This window comes from Ptychodera flava, chromosome 13 (assembly GCF_041260155.1).
Source record: "Ptychodera flava strain L36383 chromosome 13, AS_Pfla_20210202, whole genome shotgun sequence".
NCBI classification, from domain to species: Eukaryota; Metazoa; Hemichordata; class Enteropneusta; family Ptychoderidae; genus Ptychodera; species Ptychodera flava.
The window spans coordinates 16,128,444-16,152,081 of NC_091940.1; the positions used below are offsets into that span (position 1 = coordinate 16,128,444).

General features: G+C 38.4%; 1 protein-coding gene across 1 annotated transcript in view; it reads right to left on the reverse strand.

Annotated features, from left to right (window-relative positions):
- Positions 1 to 8,441: 8,441 nt before the first annotated feature.
- The window catches only part of LOC139147581 (uncharacterized), a 31,770-nt gene continuing 16,573 nt past the window's right edge, over positions 8,442 to 23,638 (reverse strand). Inside the window, exon 3 of the mRNA XM_070718711.1 lies at positions 8,442 to 20,363. Coding sequence (XP_070574812.1) covers positions 15,301 to 20,361 — 5,061 coding nt within the window. The 5' untranslated portion in view covers positions 20,362 to 20,363 and the 3' untranslated portion in view covers positions 8,442 to 15,300. The remainder of the gene's footprint in view (positions 20,364 to 23,638) is intronic.

Below are 23,638 nucleotides of genomic sequence, written 5' to 3' on the forward strand. Positions count from 1 at the left end.
CACAACACCACTGCCCAAACAAAACTATTATTAGTAAAACTATAAAAACTATGTAAAAAGACGGATGGCATTTAGCATTATCACCGGTAAAGAGGTCATTGGCCGCGAGCATTGTCACGCCAACTTGAGTCTATCTGAACATTATAGAAGTTGAAATGCTTTAAAATTCTTCCTTTTGTTTGGTTTGTTCACGCGTTGTTTATCCCGTGATGTTGACATCACCATGGCGACCGAGATAAATTAACGAAGAATAACTTTCCACTCTCACATAATCTTTTTTCCCAGCAAAAATATTTCTTTTTCAATATTAACCGATACTCCAATTCACTTATGACTCATACGATTGTGGTCTTTTCCTTCCTGTTTGGTTTTCCTAAAAATAGATCTTGTGCCAAGAGTGAAGAGCTTTTGTTTCTCATCCTCGAGCCTGTCGATCAAGACAAGCCGTGTTAGTCTTTTTTTTCAAACGTTTAAAAGCTCAAAATCCAGTGTAAAAAACGCGGACAATGCTAGGCAGAGAAATAATTCTTGATACCTATTATATGAAATAACGTATACGCACCCTACACTTCTGTAGTTCATTTTCACGTGTCAGAATTACTGTTCAGTGCATGTGAACATTTCTGGTTTGTCATTTTATGTCGGTCATGTCGATACTTCAATCTTGTGACCCGTGAGCTAAAACAACGAAAATGAAAAAGAAACCTCGTCATCACATTATTTTTGTAAGTGGCCTAGGATGAGAAACAAACTATAAGTTTAACATTGCTTAGTTTGATCCACGATGACAATATTTCCGCAGAATTGGAAACACGATCCGAACCCATACTAAGAATTGACGCAACCCTGCAGGTTGACACATTCCGTGAGCTTGACATGTTATTTTATGACGTGCACAAAGGATGTCGGTTTGCTTAAGAACCCAAATACTACATAAACGTATAGTCATCTCACAGGGCACGAAAGGACCATGGCTTCAAACTGTTTGTTATCTTCCCTATGTTACTCTGACATGCTATGTCGCGACTTGTAGTTCTAACATAGTAGCTGCCATTTGGAGCACTTTTCGTAGTCGTAGAATATCTTTGTAAATGTTGTTACATCGGTTTTTGTAGGCTAGCATGCGCAGGCCCAAGAATATGGACACAGCACGAGAAGCGGCATTTTGCAAAGCAAATGTACAGCTTGTGGACACGGCCAGGGGCTGAAAGCAAATGCAAATGATAATTGTCTTGGAATAAATTGTAAGCATTGTTCACTGAATTATTACTGTTGTAAAAAAGCAAGATACTGTTATCACGAAACGAAATTAAACATGGCTAATTCTAAATCTCGTAAGTAGAAGAAATGACCAAAACACAGCGGATGCGTCAGTAGAAAAGAGGATAGACATGCTGATTGCGTCTAAATGCGCATGCGTTAATGGAAATGTAAATTTACGCGGCCAATTGAATGTATGTATGGTTTGAGGAAAGTATCTGCAAGGACAGCTTGAAAAACAATGAAGAAAACTGACAAGTCAGTCTCACATAAACCGAGAGAAATTTTAAACATAGTCAATACAACATTCGTAAATGTGACCACAGTTTTCACTTTCGTTGGACCTATCAGTGATATGTATGTATGTATGTATGTATGTATGTATGTATGTATGTATGTATGTATGTATGTATGTATGTATGTATGTATGTATGTATGTATGTATGTATGTATGTATGTATGTATGTATGTATGTATGTATGTATGTATGTATGTATGTATGTATGTATGTATGTATGTATGTATGTAAAAGGATAACTTCGTCGTTGTAATTGAAAACAAGAGAGTTTGCCGATATTTAAGGGGAAAAAATACGACAGTATTGACATAAATTTCTGGAGCAGGGCTTGAAAACTTCATAACTTCACAAATTTCCTGACAATATCTTGGAAACCATTCTGATAAACTAAACCACTGGATTCCGAGTATATATATCATTTCTTGTTCACGAAAACATATTATATTTGAGGAGAGATGAGCTGCTAATGGATGAGGCGTATATTCTCCATCAAGGTTGTGTAGTGATTCAGTTTCAAATGTTTTGAGTGACATGACTTTCCATCTACCAAATTCAGATACCGAAAATGGTTCCTATTGTACTGACAAACAAGGCTTTTGAATCACACATGTGGCCATGGAAACAATATGACGGTTTACTGGCCTTATGTCTCAAGATTACTTTTCGCACGTGTCCAAATCTCAAATGTTTCGACGTCACAGAGCGCCAACAATATCATGCAGAGTACAATTGAAATTTAAATCACACCCCGCGATTGGATATCAGTTTGAAAAAAAAACATGCAGTCCTCTTTTGTTGTATCCTCGATGTTTGTTCCACGACTGTTGATTGAATACAGAATAAGATACAGTTTCATAGAATGTACAGTGTAAATGTACAGATGTAACGGATATCTGACGAATATTTCCTTGCATCTATTGTGATGTTGCGGGGTGTGAAAATTTTCAACATGACTCATCTGGGTGACGTCATCCATGCATTGCCCAGAGGGTTCACGGTGAGGTAACTTTCTTTTCCGATTGAACAATGACACCTTGAGTTCAGATGAATTTACACTAAAGCCGGAAACAACAACCCTTGAAGGATTTCCATTCCGTCGAAATAAAAAAAAGGCTGGGAATGCATGAAACGTTACGCAGGAATGGCACTAATTTTGTAGAACGTTACGAAGAGAACGTTTCTTCTGACTTATACGAAACTTAAAAGATATTTTGAAAAATTAGACCAAGAGTACAAAGTTTGTTAGATTTCAAAATGAAAGTAAGCAAGGTTGGTCGTACAAAGCAGAAATAAAAATTCATGACGTCGTTTGTATGTTAGTATGATTTGGTAACCGAGAGTTTATTCAAATCAACACAATTCAAAAGCAGTATAAATAGACCTGATTAATTCATCTCAAGATACACATATTTACATAAAATATCTACTTACCCACAAACATACACGTATATAAGATGTGCATATATATATATATATATATATATATATATATATATATATATATATATATATATATATATATATAATTTCATATATAATGAAATCTATTACTTAAGTTTCATGCATCTTGCAATCCTCAGATATATATTTGTGCATGCGTACTCTGTATAATATAATAAATATGTGCGTATACACATATAATAATGTGTGTGTGTCTCTTTAGCACACACACACACACACACAATATACGTAAATGCATAGGGGCAGAAATAAAAACACTAACATAAACTAAAATACAAACATATATGTATCAAGTTTTTATTGTTTTTGTACCCCGAAGCAAAAATGATTTACCATGAGTGTTGTAAATGATAAGTAAGCGCACACGTCGTCAAAATGTCGGCAAGATTAATTATGTCCTGACCTAAATTTATTTTGTCAACTTGCGTGACAATAGCACGACATTCATCCATAGGCAGCCTATCGTTACACGTTTAGTCAATATTACGTAGATATGATCCGTTAACGTGTTAGCTTTGCCGACTTATCTAAATGTAAAACATCTGTAGATACGAATCCGGGATTATGTAGTAGAAACATTGAAGCCTAGGTAGTGTTCTTCTCAAAAGTACTTTGACATTTTGGTGTGCTATGCTGATAATTTGCAAGTCTGAAGTAAACAGCCCACTTTACAATTTAATCACACTCGGCTGAGTCTCAGTGTGTGCTTAAAGACGCATAAACTACTGTTAAAGACGGTGTAGTAACGAGGAAGTTGTCTGGACTATCTGTACTTAGGGACTGGACATAAATTACAGGGGGGGGGTGGGCCGGTGTTTTTTGAAAAATCGCTGCGTAAAAAATAGTGACCCTTCAAAAGTTCATGCACAAAAATTAGTGACCCTCCCCCTTATCCGTGCATGAAAATAAGTGACCCTCCCCTGTTACTCAATACCCCCCAAAAAAACCCGCAATGTGTTAAAGACCCCCTTCTGACTTGCTATACTTTTTAAGTCGCCCTCCCGAAAGGAAGGCAAAATGTGGCCGATATAACGCGTTGTCCAAAAAATATCAAATCATATGTGTGTTATAATTCATGTAAATGTACTTTGCTTGAAGTGGCAGGTAAAAAGTGCATGCCTGTACAAAAAATGTAATTTTTAGATTTTATCGATAATGTTGATTCACTATACATGTAGTCGACTATAAGAAAACTACGAACGTGTATTTTCCAATATAAAATAGCTATATCTGTTCATATACAGATGTTTAATAACTGATATAGATATACTTGATTAGCATGGGTTGTTTACAAGTGCACATGTGAACAAGATATTTGATTTTGGAATTTCTGTCAAAATGTTGATCCACTATACATGGGAGTCTATGACAAAACTATACATGGGAGTCTATGACAAAACTGTCAAAAAATTTTCAGAATTAAAAATTTGCACTATTTGTGCATATATGGACCCTGAATAATTGACATAATTGTGCTTGATTAGAAGAGGGTGGTAACACGTGCATCTGTGTACAATAACTTTGTTTTTGGAATTTCGCATGAAATGTGGATCCATTATACATTGTAGTCTATGAAGAAACTATGAATAATTTTTTTTAAATACAAAACTTGGCAAATCTGTGTATTTATGTATGCTTGATTATTGATATTTATGTTCTTGATTAGACTAGAGTGGTTACAAGTCCATGTGTGTGCAAGAAATTTGATTTTGGAATTTCACCGAAATGTTGATTCACTATACATGGCAGTCTATGGTGAAACCCTATGAATAATTTTTTTCCAATACAAAAATAGGTAAATCTGTGCATTTATGTACACTCAATTATTGGTACTAATGTTCATGATTAGACTAGAGTGGTTTCAAGTCAATGGTTGTGCAAGAAATTTGATTTTGGCATATCACTTAAATGTCGATTCCACTATACATGGCAGTCTATGATGAAACTATGAATAATTTTTTTCCAATACAAAAATAGGAAAATCTGTGCATTTATGTACACTTAATTATTGGTATTAATGTTCATGATTAGACTAGAGTAGTTTCAAGTCAATGGGTGTGCAAGAAATTTGATTTTGGAATTTCACCAAAATGTTGATTCACTATACATTGTAGGCTATGAGGAAACTACAAATAACTCATAGGTTATCTGATCCTAAATTGTTATTCAAAAGTTGTTCGACCTGAAGCTTCCAGTTGTTATTGATGACACTATGCACTATTCTGAACAGTTTGTATTCTGTCAATGTCCTCAAAAAATTAAAAAATGTACATACAGCGACATGAACGTTTGACACCGACCTATACCCAATGTATTGTCAATGGGAGAATGATGTCAAATAAGTAATCTCCCAAATTGTTATTGAAAGAGTCATTATAGGGGACAGTTATGCACAATAGTGTTGAATAAGTAGAAATCATAACAACTTAAATCAATGTGGCTGCTTGGATCATCAATACATTGTTTATTATACCTGAAATTTGCACCCGAAAGGCGCGCCCGAAAATGGTAATGGCAGAAAATGAAAGTGCCAGGAGGTATTTTTTCTTTTTTCAGTATTCCATAACGTGCACATGCAATTTCAGCTTTGATGCATGAAAAAAGGTGACCCTCCCCCATAGGCTTGCACAAAATTTTATGACCCTTCAAAAATGCTTGCGTGAAAAATGGCGACCCACCCCCAAAAAACACCGGCCCACCCCCCCCTGTAATTTGTGTCCAGTCCCTTATCTGATATTTGAATGCAAACAAGTTTGCAATATTTGGCGATCCTCATCAATCGTGAAAGTACGGCTACCAGAATCGTAACATCGTGAAAGAGTGTAGTGATACGTAAGCAGTGTATTTGTCCCTCTTGCTTGTGAAATTGGAGAAAAAGTCTTGTGAACAGAGCTTCTGGATCACCGAGAGGAAACCTGACAGTAACAATTTGTTGTATATTTGGTCGTGTTCACGCGAATAGTGTATACCATTAAACAGTGGGCAACCGATATCACTTTTCACACTGCAGAAATCACAAAATAAAATACCAAAAACAGACAAATATCTAGCCCTGCACAATCAGATCCTGCAAAAGTTTTTTCTACTCGCGGCGGCATGTCTTTTACGAAAGAAAACCACATATTGAAGAAACACGTTTGTTACACATATGTTATCAATGCTTATCATAATATCTTGTTTTAGAGTAGTTTCAAATGACAGTGACATTAAGACATTTTCCATCGGTAAAATTCAATTGAGACAATGAGTTCACATCCGCAAGTGCATGACCGAAGTTTCAAACAGGGAGTCCAGCAATCCTGTCAGTTGTAACGCAGTCCGTTTGGTTCGCGGGATTGTTGCAATATGCAGACTTGCAGCAAACCGGCCGATTTCAAAGATGTGTAACCAAAAGGTATTTTGACATGCAAGTATACTATTCTGAAGTATTTTGGACAAAATGAAGGGAATTGTCAGCCGTTCGCATCTGTCCCATGGTTAGAATTTGAAAGCTTCCCGGACTTCTCGGTTTTCACTCTCAGTTTTCATGCACTTAATAAATATGATGCGTCACAGTTATAATTAAAAACATTGTACTAGGACAAGAGTGATAAAAAATCAGACTGAAAATACGCGTGAAAATGACGAACAACGCAGATGAAAATAGCATGGTAAAATCACTTATAAAATTGGCGGCTGATGCACTCTAAATACTCATAGTTATAAACGAAAAGTTGTATCGGAAATGTTTCTGAGAAGTCGGCAAATTCTTTAACTACGATACAATGAGTATCACCTTTAGAGTAATGTACATTATGTACGAAGGTAGTCATGAGTTTTACTAGATGAGACACGAAATCGTTTCTGGAAGAGTGACGGTACCAGAGAGCAGTCGGGCTGTGTTCCCGTTTTGCAAATGAAGCCATCAATGTCAATTCTACGTGCATGTGTCTGTCTTTATTAAGTACTACGGTCTCGAGTGAAGCACTGGTGGAGAATCCGGGTCCACGCCCGCTCACGACAAGGCCTGAAGCGACATCTTGTTCCTCAGTTGATGCCGCGTCATCTTTAACATCTCCAGATGGTAATAATTCAGTATATTTTCGATCGGATTCGAACTCACAACGTACCGCACCCAGTCACCTAGCGAAGACATCACAGACAAAACCGCTCGGCCAAATCCCGACCATTTAAAAAATGGTTCAATGACCGAGTTTACTTATTCCAGTGGGTTTGCCGTTTAAAGGCGCCCTTCTCAATCCCAGGTTCTCGCATTAGCGAATGTGTCAACAGCCCATTAACACTTTGTCATCCTTTTGTTTTCCATTGAATATTTCGTCAAGTAAATAATATTTATATTAGATAAATTTGATAATTGAGCGGGGGCTTTAAAGTGGCACTTCCATTTGGTAACATTTTTAAAACACATTTTTAAATGCCAACGGTCGATATTTGACGTGGCGACTGCGCGCGGATCGCGAGATATCGATAAAAACATGTCATTTCCCGAGCGTATTTTTCGCATCCCGAAGTTTTACGATCGTTTCTGACTATGACCCGAAGTCCCCCGAAGGTTTGTTGTTGTGCTGATTGACGATATTCTAGGGAGTCCATAATAAGTTCGAACGACGCAATTAATTTACCTCCCACTGCGAAGACTTTATATACAGCATTATGCCTTTACCTCAGGTAAGTTTTTTTAAAACTTCTCTTTAGTTTTTGTCGTTTTCATTACGCTCAATCAGTTTTATTATATTTTAAACCAATACCACATAGATATCAGTTTTTACGTGTAAAATATAAGCCGCCTCTGATGACTACATTTTGTCGTCTGCCACACAGCTACGTATGGTCAGGTGTGGTTCGATACATAGCGGCCGCCGCGTGGTATGCGTATATGCATACCACGCGTGGTATGCGTATATGCATACCACGCGGCGGCCGCTCAACCGCACGTTACTGTGCTAGTCACCTATGCGAATTCTGGTGGATCAGCAAAAATTTTTTTTTCGTTTTTCACCAAGTCAGTAAGACTCATCTTTATCCTAGGGGCATGACGATCACCGACGCGAGTGGTACTGTGGCGTACAGCAGCGTCAGTGTAGACTTGTACTCCATAGCTTCATTGACACTGGCACCAGTGCCGAACGTTCGATGTTCGGAAGCTGAATTTAGGTGGGCCACAGGAATTCAAACTTTTACTTTTTTGAGGACATGTTTTTATCGATATCTCGCGATCCGCGCGCAGGCGCCACGTCAAATATCGACCATTGACATTAAAAAAATGTGTTTTAAAATGTTACCAAGTGGGAGTGCCTCTTTAAACGGAGTATATTGGATATGGAAGGTTTCTCACATTCATAAATACATACATTACCATTTTTCGTAGGAGAGGCCATGGGCCAGGGATTCCTCATTTGTATAAATATACTACATTCACAGGTAAGGTTCAGAGTTGCTACATTTATTTAACTCTTGTCAAAAATGGTCAAAAAAGAGAGTTACAAGGTTAACCATCTAAATCTGCCAAATGAGCCTGTTACAAAAATGGTAGATGGGTCATTGTATACTTGAAATATATTCATCATAACTGGTAAGTACTATTATGCTAATAAAACGTCTACACTACACAGATGAATCGATCATCAAACAGTCCTCTTCACAATAAAGTGCATTATAGACAAAACATAAAAAATCATCGGCAACGATTTCATCCACGCTTTAAAAAATTGTACACACCTTTATACGGGATTTTGAGTTTAAAAGGCACATTTACAAAATGCAGTTTCTGAATATTTAGAGTTCAGGTTATGTAAAGTGAAAGAAGACAGAACAAGATTGGTGAATTATGTCGAATGTGCGTTTTTTTTTCACGAGACAGCCAGATATCGAAAGCAAGTGTACTTTTGACATTACTGGTACAGATCAAATTGGTGGGGCATTTCATGTGAAGGAAATGGTAAGTGCATTACAATATACGATGAAAACTAAAATACAGTTGTTCTACAAAAGTTCTGTCAATTAACGTTTCTCGTGTTAACGTTATCTCGACTTTCCATGAAAATGTGCTAGTGATGCCCATCCGTCATGCCCTATAAAGGTTCTCACTTCAGAATATCGAACAAAACTTCTATTGCAAATTTTATGTAAACCACAAAAGAAACTTAAAGGGGAAGCAATGATGCACTGGTGCAAAAGAGTTCCTCAAGTACTTAAGTTCCAGCAGTGGCGCCTCACGACTCTCTGGGGATCACTTCTCGACAACTTTAAGACTGATATTTTTATCAAATTGTCTGTTTCATGATTTACCTATTTTGAGGTGATTGGATTTTTCAGATTCACAGAATTACCTATTCTCTAGAATAAAAATATGTGATAAAACAACAGAAATATCATGTCAAAGAACAAGACTGCTACTCAAATAACACATTCACATTTCATACGATTCAAACTTTTGACCTGGTATCAACCATCTGACAGATAACTGTGATTCGATCGCGCCTTGCCCACCCGAAACTTTTCACACAGTGTTTCCCTTTAAGAATCATTTAGTTTTACCCAATAACGAAACTAACATCAAATTGCCAATTAGAAAACACAGTATCATCCTATGATCAATCTTTTGTGAGTAAATAAATAGGCAGTTCCTAGACAGCTCTACATTCACAAACCGTGAGCAGATATATCTGTCTGCCATCTGTGGTTTACAAGAATTTGAAAGGCAGCTTTATTGGATGTTCTGATTGGAGAACCTGAAGTTCAACGGCAATGTTTCAATCAGGTAAGACATGTACGTCATTTTCGCAGAGTGAAGTGACAATGTAAGAATAGGAATGGGCTCAATAGAGTGCTTGGAAGAATTTCAAGTAAATCCGGATACAAGAATGTTTTACTGAATACAGAAACAAGTGTAGCCGAAATTAAAAATATTACAAGATTGTAACACGAATACATGAGAAGCTGGTCTTCTAATAGGTTTGATTTGCATTGAAATCTTATTCTTAACACCATTTATTGGTTTTGTGATTTAAAATTGCCAGATATTTCTGTGGGCTAATAGGTGGTTAAACAATCTGAAGTTTAGTGAACCTCTAGTTATAGTTTTCAAAACCTGTAACATCGAAAAACATTCGTCAATTTTTGTAGTATTTCAATGAACTCCAACAGTTGACTACATCCCTGATTGGCACTAATTAGCAAGACAACCATGAAGAATGTAAAATTACAAAACAAAGAGCAATAAATTGAGTCATTTCATATCAATACAATATGTCTTTGTACATGAGGAGTCTTGTTTCAATAATGCATAGGAGCAAAGTAAATCTTTTGTCTTGGGTTGACAATGTCATGCATGACGATGGTGGAAAGAGCTAGAAGTACTGATAACATATTCACAAACAATTCTGAACAAGTGAAGTCCTTTGAAGAGAGATCTGTAGTAAGTAATAACTGGACATGAAGACACGTAGACAAGCATATGTCAGTATAGAACTCTCCTGGGATGTTTCAACGATGATTCAGCTAGATGAGATGATAGTATGAGGTTTGGGCAGCATGTCCGCAAAATTAGTATATTCATTGGACACTTACTGAGGTTCCTTAAATACATACTGCAGCAAAACATCATTTCTTCTTGCAAAACATTAAGGTAACACAACATTGATGTTTAACAGACTACTTTAAGAAATTTGGTTGGACTACCATTTAATCACATGAATTTTAGTATGCTGCTGGTCAGCTTATATACTCTATTTTCAAAGGTTGGTTTTGGTCAAACCTTCACAATTAGCGGTTCCTAAGTGCCTGTGCCTTCATCACTGGTCGTACTCTGCACATACAACATCAAGGCACAGCTATTAAAGAAAGTGGCTCAGACAAAGTACTTATACTTTAGTTGCATCGGGCAACCGCAAACATCAATGAGACCTTAGACACATAAAGAAATATTTTCCAGTAACCTGACAGACCTCAGAAAAACATATCAACCCTAGACATTGTTTTTGCATTTTCAAAAAATTCTCTAAATTTTACCATATTTCAAGGGTCTCAGCAAACAAAACAAAACATTTAAAAATATACCTCTAACCTACTAACAACCCTAATTTTTAGAGGCATGTACCTTGAAACACATTTTGTTTATTCGGCTGTAGGAAAAATAGTCAGCCAATAATCAAGCCGTGATTGGACATATGAACATACTGTCCATCAATGACAGTCAGCAGCATAAGGTCCTGTCTAACTGTTAACCTTATTTAATCTTTAAATGAATTGGTCTACTGTGGTCAAATTGGTCACAAGTTAACACTTATTAGCACGCACACATTAATGTATTCTGAAAGGTTCGAGGTCACACCAGGAAAACTAACAATGGCTCCAAAATGACAATACTACTACTATTTCTTTGTGAAGGTGGAAAAGCAGTGTCCATCCAATTTAGATTGATTAATACACATGGTACACTTTCATGTTCCCTAAAAATATCTAAAAATCTGACAGACATGTTTTTAAGGTTTCTAGGTCTCTAGACTTTCTAAGATACATACAAACATACACAACAGCTCTGATGCTGTATGAATTACCTCTGCCAATAGAAACTGCACTATTCTGTTGTCAAATGTTGTCACACAACAGTTATTTTACATTTGTCTCCATAAACTTCATATCCTGGCTGTACATATCATCTCTTTTTGAAATATTAGGTAAAATGTCATAACTTTTACTCTCATAAATGTTTAAATTCTCACTTTCATACATGCTTAAATTTTCAAATGGTTAACTCTAAAAATGCAACTTTCAAAAACAAAGCATCTGAAGTATTTAAGATAAAATTATGACAAGTATAAGATTCAATCCTTGATGAAAACAAAAACTGTTTACATCTACATTTGATGAAGAGATTACACATTTTCTATATAAACATATATTCTGTTAAACAGCTAATAAAATATACATATCTCTTTGAGTTGAAGAGGATTCAACACCTCTACATGTTATCTATGGGATTCAATGGCCATGAGTTTTATATCTACAGGTTTGAAGGCAATTCATTTCTTCTGAAGTGCCGAGTTAATGAGTTTCTTCAAATGTATAAATGTTAAAAAAACATCATTTTCTACATCCCCTTCCCCTTCCACCAACTTTAGCACCTCGTTTTCTTACAATTTCCTGAGGTGGATTAAATGATGCTTTATCTGCAGCACCATCTGGTTTGCCAATGTTTTCGGGTGGTAGGTGTTTCTTTTCATACTCATGTCTTTTGAGCATTCCACTAGTTTTGAATCTCAGGCCACAATGAGTACATTCATAGGGATAGTTCACTGTGTGTCTGAGCATGTGGGCTCGGAGCCCATTCTGCCAATGATATTTAGCACCACATAAATCACACATGAATTTTTTGTCAGAGTCATGTCTTCTTGAATGTCTGTGCAAATCTTCAAGAGTGGCAAATGACCTGTAACATTCTGATTTTTCACACTGGTAAGGCTTCTCTCTTGAATGGTATCGCTCCATGTGCTTATGCATGACATAACTTTGATCCGAGGTAAACCCACATAATTGACATTCTTCCTCAATACCCTTCGCACAATGGGCAACTCTGAAGTGTTCCTCTAACTCTACAACAGACATGAAGTCTATCTCACACTTGGTACAAGACAGGGAGTCATCATCATCTTTAAAACTAGTATTCTCTGAAAGTTTGCTTGCTTCACTGGACTTGCCAATTGATTCATCATCTCTAATATCGGTGGCTTCTCCTTGAAAAGCAGCGTCACCTTCAAGGTTGGTATCTACATCAGAGACATCATCTAAGCTCTCACATGTTAATCCAGATGTGTGGGAAACTTCAGATACACTTGACATCAGTGATTCTTGTCGTTGTAAAGTTCTTTTGTTGGGAGATTCCTCTATCTCTGTATTGTCGGATGACACACTTTCATGCTCCGTGTCCTGGTTCTTCTTCTTCTGTTTATTGAAATGCTCCTGTTTTATGTGTATTCTGACCTCCTTCCGTGAGTAGTTGGAATAGAAACAGAAAGGACACTTGTGCTTCCCTGTCTTGACAAACGATTTTAGGATCTCCGCATCAGAGCTGGGGTCATCTTTCTTTGTAGTTGTTGCAACTCCACTTTCAAAAGATGCTAGACGTCTGCGCTTTGGTCTTGAGGGACTGGTGTCTACTTCCGTTTGTTGCTCTGGCACTGGAGTTGTATTGCTTGTCGGCCTTGAAGGATCATGAGAAGCTTCCTTGTTGGGATGACTGACATCATTGGCTCCTATCTCTGATGTGACTGGCCTTTTTTGTACCAGCAAAGCTGAGATTTGGCACTGTCCAGTTGCGATTTCTTGGTTTGCCTTTCCAGCATTATGTATTCTCATACCTTCTGATGATGATATGTCATCAGCTTGGATCATTTGAGCTGGCTTTGCTGATAGCACGGGAACAGAAGCCTGATTTGGTGATTTCAAACTGTGGGGTCCTAGAGTTTCCATGCTCTTTTCTGATTCATATTGTCTGAGGTTGGCAGGCGTTGATCCTACAGGTGGTGCAATCAGATTCAAGCCCGTGGTTGTGTGAGACACCACACAGGTACCAGATACTGGAGGTGGTGGCATAATGGCCACATTTGTAATTTGATGTTGCAGTGGACCAGGTGGTCTCATTTGAGGGCTCTGTAATGATGGAATTGGTGGCCTCAGAGGGGTGTTCAGTTGTATGTGAGTAGGTTGTCTTATTGGTGGAGGCATAGGTAGATTGACTGGCATTCTCATGGAAGGACTATGTTGACTAGTGGCTGGTTCTGAAGATGGTGATGGTAAGGTCTTCACTATTGAGTTTGAAGAATAGACAGGTAATGTATCAGATAACTGAGTTGCAGGATGATTTGTTTGGAGGTTACTAGTCGGACCAGGTACTCGAGGACTGGCCGCACCAGACACTGTCAAACCAACAGATGTTCCAAGAGGACTTTGAGGTATCTTCAATGGTGTTATGCCTTGCTGAGGTGATATTTGTGAACCTTGTATCAGGGCAGTAGTTGGCTGGTTGATTTGTGATTTTGCACTTTTAGGCTGCTGAACTGATGTGGCGGGAATTGTCATGTGACCTGTGCCTGGTGACTGATTGCTGTGTTGCAATGTGCTTTGTGCAATGGGAGTTTTCTCTGAAGCATGTTTTCCCATAGGTATATCTGTTTCCTTGTTTTGAATATCACATTTAGATAAGTCTAAGGGAGTTACACTGATGATGGATGAACCTCTTTTAGTGTTTATTTGGCCACTACTCCCAGAACGTAGTACAGGATTCATTGGTATCTGAACTGATGGGGGAACTCTGTTAATTTCACCTGGATTTTCAATTGTGGTAGGCCCCTTCATTGGAGATGTTATTGGTGTCTGCTGCAGAATTATATGATCAGTTCCTTGATTGACAATTTTGTTCACTTGGCGAATATCTAACGGAGTCTCACCAAGTCTTTGACCATGACTCATAGAGTGTGCTACTTGGGCAGCAATATCCATTTGCTGGTTTCTTGACATGAATCTAGCTGCTTGTGGGTCACTTTCCTGAAGAGACCGAACATCAGTAATAATGGGCATATTTTGGAACATAAATCCTTTGCCTGAAGGGCTCATGATAGCTTGGGATTTAGCCATTGTGAAAATCTGATCTTGCCTCACATTTGGTAGCCTTGCTTCCATGGCAAACCTGACTTGCTGGTAATGTTGCATTTGTCGCGGAGTCATGTTTTTTCCAATGGTCGACGGTGTCCCTGTAGCTGATAGTTGTATCATTTGTGTGGGCATCCTGATTCCATGGGATGGAAACATCATTTGGTTGGGATGAAACATTTGTTGGGGATTGACATTTGGTGACGTTGGATAAACTGGCATCAAGTCAGGATTTGGAACAGGGCAGTCAACAGTTTTTCTCTGAGGAGGTTTTTCTGTGCTCAATTGGTGATCAAATGGTTTGTTCTGATTGTTGTGTTTCTCAATTGTAGGTTTGGTTGGTTCATTTTTTATAGTAAGATCAAGGGGGCTTTCATTAGCAGGTGCTGGATCCCTCCTGTTTGATTCTTTTGCCTGGTCTGATTGACTTCCTATCTGTTTTACCTTAGGCTTTGCTGACAAATCTAGTGGTACCTCTGGAATCTTGTTCACTGATTGTAGCTGTGTGGCTATACAAACTGCTTCCTGGTCTTTTATCGGCCTAATTCTGCCTGTCGCCCCGAGTACCCTTGCATAAACTGCCGGTAATTCACTTTCTTGACTAGTAGGATAGATACCAAGTGGAAAGTTCTCTAGCATTGGCTGGGTTTTTTTGAGGGAGGCAGTCTATTTACCAAAGAAGCCATATTTGAAATTTCTTCAGAGACCTTTGATACATCTGGGCGTGATTCCATTGCAGGATAGTGCATCCCATATGCTTCCCTTGGTGGGTAAACCATTCTTACATTTGGCATTGTAGATGCATGCAGCCTTTGAAGATTTGGCTGTCTGAATTGATTTCCATGTTCCTTTCCCATATCTACTTGGAAAGGTTGACAACCAGCTTGCATTAATGCTCTGGGTTGTCCAGGAGTGCGCAGCAAATTCAAGTTCAGCTGTGGCTGTGGTACAAAACTGCCTCTTTTTGGGGTGAGCTGTGAACTTGAAGTAATAGTCTGGTTTACGCGAGGCTCATTAGCACTTGCTGCATATCCAGGACTGTTACTTGGCATATCCATACCCATATATTGTGCAGCTTGCTGACTGGGCAAACATTGTGGCATAGGTACAAGTTGCATTTGAACAGGTCTTCGTGGGTCATTTAAGAACATTTGGTTGACAGGAAGAGTTGGTGTTGTGCTCTGTGTTTCTTGTACATGCAGAGAGGAAACAGTGGTTGCTGCAGTTGTAATTCTAGAGACTTGGGGAATCAAATCCTGTGAAGAAGGTGGTCTTTGTATCACTGTTGGATTGGGTACTTTGAGAGGGGGCATGCGTTTTGTCCCAGAGGATAGTGGAGTATTAAAGGTATCAATAAATCTTCCAAACAAAGTTTTTGAGAAGGGTTTTCCAGGTGCTGGAGTAAGAAATTTTGGTTTTGGTCTGACACTGAGGTCAACTGTATGTTTTACTGGGGTTTCTTTTCCAAGAGTCTTCAGTGATAACATTTCCATGCTTCTATTTGGCATCTTGTGTATGTTCACTGAAGTTTGATTAGTTTGATTTCCCTCAATACCTACAACTCTGTTTACACTTGTGGAAGCATGTTGATCTTGTGTGTAAATTAACATAGGTTGTTGACCTTGGGCTAACACAGGAACTTTCAGTAGCTTTTGCCGGTACATTTCATCAGGCTGTGTTGTTGGGATAGGAAGCCATGGAGACATTGAGACCTGTGCTTTGGCAGCAGACACATCATCTCTTGCTGCATGCTGAGTTTGAATCTGGGGAACTAAAGTTGAAGTGTAAGCCATAGGCGAGTCAGAGTGGATAACAGATTGAGGATTCTGTTGTCTCAAAGACAGATCAACTACTACAGATTGTCCAGCAGATGTAGTAACACTCTGTGTATCTTGGGAAAGAGTATTCTGATGACTTCCTGAAGCTGGAAACTGTGAAGCGGGTGGATGTCTCATCCTATTTGGTGACACCACATCGTATGTTTGGTGTAATAGGGAGACTTGTGAGTAATGGTGGCCGCTGTGGTGCGAAACTCCTGTAGACACATTCGGGATGCCTGTGTTACTAGTTTGTTCCATGGATGTAGAATGTCTCCTCTGACACTGACCTTGTGGAAGTTGAGACATATCACTGATGAGATTCCTACCTCTTTGATCATCTCCATTTTGAGTAGCTGAGCTGATGGGTTTTACATTAGTGTGACCTGGAGGATGCATGGTACCTGGGTATGCCTGCTGAGGAACAATACCTGACAACATTTGAACTTGGTGTTGGCTTGGTCTTGGAGACATGAGTGGCTCTTTTTGAAGAGTTTGCAAGCCCTGGCTGCTTTGAATTACAGCTTGAGTACTGGTTGTTTGAATATTTCTATTAGTATGTATCACTGTCATGTTTTCATTAGTCACAGTTTGAACAGTTTGAAGTGACTCCTGTCTTCTATACTGCTGCACATCTGCTTTCTTGCTTAAGTCAACTGGGTTATTTTCATTGACAGTTCTCTGAAAATGTGATGGATTGATGACTTCTTTCCCATGTTGGTTAGGTGGTAATCCTGCTGGCATGTTTGCTTGTGGAATAAAACTTCTGTGGCCGCTAACTATTTCTGCTTGCTGATGAATTGGCTGCATTGGCACAACAGGTGATGCAAGGAGGTTCTGATGAAAGTGTTGTGCTGTAGCTACCTGTGATACTGGAGTTGTAGGATGTCTCCTCAAATCCTCCTCTGCAGTAGTGTGTCCAGCCTGGTGTTCAGAACCACCTTTCTGATAGTTTTGCTCAGCTATAGTCCTGTTAACCTCTGCAAGCCTGCCTAAATACAAAGCAGCTGATACTGGTCTCATATGCATTGGATGGGGATGACCTTGGGTTGGTTGACCTTCTAAAAAGAATTGACCCTCCGGAAGTAAGACTTCCTCTGATCTGATGTTCTGGGCTTCTTTCCTTACTGCTTCTTCCATTGAGTCATTTTTGTGCTTGCGCCTGTAGTGGAAGTTCAAACCTTTGTAACTTGTGAACAGATGCTGGCAAAGCGGACACTCATATGCAACTTGAATTTGTCCTGAGGAAATGTGCCGTACCTTTGCAGTTACACTGAAACTTCCAATCTGAAAGTTCTTGCTTCGGACAAGGAATTCCATCTCTGACTTGAAGTCAGAAAGATCCTCTCTGCAGGTATGCATATGATGTCTATGTGTGGCAATATCCTGTTTGATTGATGCAGCTACTCTGACAATATCACTGACTTTAGCAGACATAGGTTTCTTTACTTTGACATCAACCTTAGCATTATCAGCTTCTGGGATGTATCGACTTTTAGCTAGCAGCTGATGAAGGGAGAGATTTCCATCAGCAGCAAGCTCTTGAGCACTTGCAGGTTGGTTCATACTTCCTTGATCATCATGGGATGCGGATGGCAAGTCTTTTGCCACTTTCTCAGGAGTTTCCTTAGATGCTGAATCAACTCGTACAGCTATACTCTGCAATTTTGATAACGTCTCCAAAGATGATAAGGAATCAGATTTCTCTTTCAATGGACTTAGTGACACCAGATACTCAGGTTTTGATTGCGTTTCCGTGCCTTCAACATTTTCATCACCTCTCAAATTTAAAGCGGAAGAATCAATGTTATGTTTTGGTGAAAGACTTGTCAGTCTTCCATGTTTTTCATCTTCACTAGGTAATCCTTTTTCTTCATTGGCAAATTCTGTTTTCTCTGATGATTCTGTCTGTGTCATAATCTTGCCACCATCTTCAGGACTGTGAATGTCTACTGCTGTTTCCATCTTTCCAGAAGCATTTGCGGAGATATTATTGTTGCACTGTTTGAAACGCCTATCACTTTCATCACCAGCAAATGCAGCAACAGAACCACAATTTGAGTTCATATTTGTATCAGCAAACGAATCACCATTTCCGGCATTCTGTACAGAGTACCTGCAAGTAGACTGGTCTTCTGATCTGGATGATGAAGATAATTTAATGACATCTGAAATTTGATTTTCATTGACATTTTCATGACTAGCAATGTCTTGTGTATCAGAAAGCTGGCTTGTCCTTGTTACAGGATCTTGGGTATCTTCTGCTACAGCAAAACCAACTGTGATGGTGGGTTGTGGATTTGCAAACTCTTTGGAGGATAAGTCCCTGATTGATTTGCTCTCATATTGAAAGCTCATTAGTTGTACTGACTTCTTACTGCAGTGTTCAATTGGTTCCAATGTAGGAGGAGACAGACTCTCTGATGTGAAGCTTTTTGCCCTTGAGTATTTCTGGTTGTCTATAACTTCATCCAGCTGTGGTGGGAGACCATCCAAATTTGAATCACAGGGAGTGGGGCCCCACTCAACATCGTTCTTTCGCTGATAGTTGTCCACATGGGCCTTCTCTGATCCATTATTTGGTGACTCTACTCCTTCTACAGAGAAATTTGGCAAACTATCATTCCTTTCACTGTCTTTTGAAGGATGATTGAAGTCTGTATCCAGGTCAATAGGTCGAAGTACAACATACAGTTGCTTTTTTGACTTTTTCTTTATTCCAAAGGTAGATCTTGCATAATGATCATTAGCAGGAACGTAAGTCTCCTGTCCAGCTGGAGGTAATGTTTCCATTTGTTGTGAAGTATTGATACCTTCATTGCTGATGGGACTAACAAAACCCACAGGCTTTTTCTTTGACAAGTTTCTTTCAGTGAAATTATGACTCACAGTGAAATTTTGTTCACTTGTTGAAATATCTGAATGTTCCTGGATATCAGACAGACCAGACCTGTTGTTATATCTGACTGATGAAAGAAATAAGTCCCTGAGTTTTAAGTTGTAATCTTCACTGATGCAACTGATAAGTTCTTCAACTTTCTCCGGATGTGCTCTCAGGATGTGTCTTTTCAGACCATTCCGTCTTCTGTAGCTTTCCCTGCATGAACGGCAGCTGTACGGACACTTTCCTAAGTGAGTTTGCATGTGTATGGCCAGAGCATAACTGTCTTTGCTTGAAAACAAACAAAGCTGACACTGAAATGTTTTCATTTTACGCTTCCTTGAAGGTCCTTTGTCATTGCCCGCCTCTTCATCAGTCTCTAATTGTGCTGCAATATCTGCAATTGCATTTGTCATATCTTCTGAGTTGTCTTCATCTGATGAAGATTCACTTCCATCACTATTGTCTTCTGATGTTACTCTGTTGGACTTGTACAGCTTCCGAGATTTCTTCAGTCTCTCAACAAAGTCTTCCTGCTGGTCATAACAATACTCATGATCACTGGTCCCTTCAAGTAAAGCCATCTCATCATCTATGAAGTTTTCTGAATATCCGGAATATCTGGGAATGACTGGACCTGATTCTGAGTAAAGTTTCAGATCACTTCCACTTAATGTTTCACCCTCATTATGATGTGACATTCTTGCAGGGGTGTCTTGCTTCCGTCGTGACTTTTTCAATGCATGATCCTGTTCGGCATATTTTTCACTAAGCCACCCATCATCCTCATTCATCTTCTGATCTGCAATATACCGGTCATTGGCAACATTTCCATGACTCCCACATTTGGCATGGCCAGAGTCGACAGGTGAGGTTACATTCTGTTGAGCTGTACAACCTTTACTTTCAACATTTGAGCTAGAAATTGTTTTATCTTGATATGCTACACTTCTATCTTCATTTGTTGCTGGGTTTGATGACCAAAAATGGTCCATATCTGGAGATACAAATAGGAATGTAAAATATTACACATAGAATAGAGTCAAAATATGTTAGTGTGTGATGTGAATGTGAATGATCTCCTGTACACCTAAAGAGGCAGTAATGGCAAAATTAGACAATGTATTCAATCAATGAGTTACTGGATGTAAAATTTTATTGCTGCTTTCAGGCCATTCAATCTGAAGAAGAGTTTGTTTTAATAAAAAGAGGAGAGGATTGTATTAAACTGACCTCATGCAATCAATATCTGTGACCTTTCAAGAAATCTGCTTTCAGTATGAGGTGAAAAGGTAAGTTACTCGATATGTTTGTTTCTCCTAACCAAAATAATGGAAGACATTTGTTCAACCAGATATGATTGGAATATATCCAGTGTTTTTGCTAAGGTTTGGGAACACTGGTAAATGATTTTGGAACCCAGGTAACATTTCTTCTGTCCCCTAACCTGATTGCATTGATATACCAAGGGGAACCCAGGTAAAATGACTGGGGAACCCTGGTAACATTTACCTACTTACCACACCTAGCAAAAACACTGATATCTTATAAATGGTCAGATTTACACCAGATTTACAACATGTGCCAGGCTATTATTTTTTAGCAGTGTAGCCACATCAGTCATCTCATATAAACATAGTACCTTGTGGGCTGTGCCGTAAGTCTGTTCTGCACCTACACACCACAGTTGCTCATGTATATACGTAAAAACTCAAAACTTGTGAGTGCTTAGGTGTCTAAACAAGTTCAGTGATAGCACATATATGCAGAGCACACTTACAGCCAATAAATGACTGTGCATCGAGGCAGGCCTTAACTGCATCAATAAGTCAGTCATTGTTGTCATAGTTATTTGGTCATTGGATTGAGGGTCGATAGTCTGCCATTTAAAAACTTTACAGTTACTGCATAATTGCTCCCATTAGGAAAGTTGCCATTTTTATGCAATGATTTCTGGTATTAGTTACCAAGGTCAAATAAGTAGGTTAGCATCTATTCACATAATCATGGTCAAACAAGTCATTGTTGATGACACAGTCCCCACTTGTTAATGGGTACTTTGATTACAGGTCCTCAGAGAGGATAGAGTCCTCTTCATTAGGTCTGTGATAAAAATACTTTTGAATAAATTCGCTTGATACATGTCTGAGTTGTAGTTCAGGACATGAAAAAATCGTAATAAAATGGCCACACGGTGGCCATATTGGATCGTATCACAAAACAAATAAATGTGCATATGTATGACATAGGTCAATGTCCTTGTAGCAAATTTGATTAAAATCGGTTGAGATATGCCTGAGTTATGGCTTGTACATGAAAAAATCATAACAAAATGGCCGCAGAGCAGCCATATTGGATTGTATCACAAAACAAATTAATGTGCATATGTATGACATTGGTCAATCTCCTTGTACCAACTTTGAATAAATTCGCTTGATACATGTCTGAGTTATGGTTCTGGACATGAAAAAACATAATAAAATGGCCACACGGCAGCCATATTGGATCGTATCACAAAACAAATTGATGTGCATAGTGTATGACATAGGTCAATGTCCTTGTACCAACTTTGAATAAAATCTGTTGAAACATGCCTGAGTAATGGCTCTGTACATGAAAAAATCGTAACAAAATGGCCGCACGGCGGCCATATTGGATCGTATCACAAAAAAATTGACGTGCATATCTATGACATTGGTCAATGTCCTTGTACCAACTTTGAATAAAATCAGTTGAAACATGCCTGAGTTATGGCTCTGTACATGAAAAAATTGTAATAAAATGGCCGCCTGGTAGCCATATTGGATCGTATCACAAAACAAATCGACGTGCATCTGTATGACATATGAAGTAATCCTTGTACCAAGTTTGAATGAAATTGCTCCAGGCATCTCTGAGATATCTGCGTGAACGGACGGACGCATGGACGCACACACGAAAGGACACGACCAAACCTATAAGTCCCCCCTGACGGTGTCCGTGGGGACTAATAATGACGTAATAGCAACCCAATAATAACAGAAAAATTACATAAAAAAGACCAACCAAACTGTTGCATCATTAAGACGACATGAGTTCTAAAGAAATCATCAATACATAGATAACCAAATAATAACTGAATAATAAAATGAGAAGACACAATATTGACCAAATAACCATATAATGTCATGATTATAATGACATAAGTTCCAAATACAGTCATTAATACTTAATACTGAGATAATAACTCAATGACCAAATACAATGAGACAATAGTAACCAAATGATAACTGAATAATGGCGTAATAACAAGATAATGACCACTTTCCAAATGATGGCAACATACAGATAACATAAGTTTTAAATAAGGATACCAATACTGAATAATGAAATCATGTTGAGTAAATGATCAAATAATACCAGAATAATGACATAATAACAACCAAATAACCAAATATGGGCAAAATAATGACCAGATAATAACATAATAATGACCAAATAAGCAAATAATGGTATAGGATAAAGCCCGAGTACGAGGGCTCTTCTGGTATATAAAGTCCAACCCAACGATAAAATGTCGAGGCCGCAGGCCGAGACATTTTATCGTAGGGTTGGACTTGATATACCAGAAGAGCCGAGTATGAGGGTTTTATCCCACTTAAAAACTATCGCCCCTAACTGATATATTTTCGTTTTCAATGTCTTTACGTCAACCGTCCCCTTTGTCAATGTAACATGTTTAGGATATGAATTAAAACTTTTATTTGTGAAATAGCCTTCCAATGTAATGGAACATCCTATAAATGCCCTAGGGCACATTATATAAATGCCCTAGGGCACAGCAGATTTTGTGTTGCAGCTGGTTTCCGCTGTGTTACCAAATTTGAATATTAAAACGTACCAGATGTCTACAGAATATGACATGTTCACTTTTGATTGGACAGTACTTTACTACGGTGCTGTCATTCGTTTCTGGAATTTGGTGACCAAGGCTTTATGAGTAGATAAAACACCCTGAATTGAGCACTCTGATTGGTCAATCAACAGTAGATAGTTTTTAATGTTATATAACAATGGCATAAGCTCAAAATCGAGAAATCAAGTATTCTCACTCGATATGACATTATAATACCGGTATGTGATGCATACAATGCACTAGCTATTGGGGAAAATTATTGCATTACTTTAATGGAGAATACAGTGAAACCTGTCTATTAAGGACACTTCGTGAATGGAAAAGTGTCCTTAATATAGAGGTGTCCTTAATAGACAGGTGAAACTCTATTCAAAGTG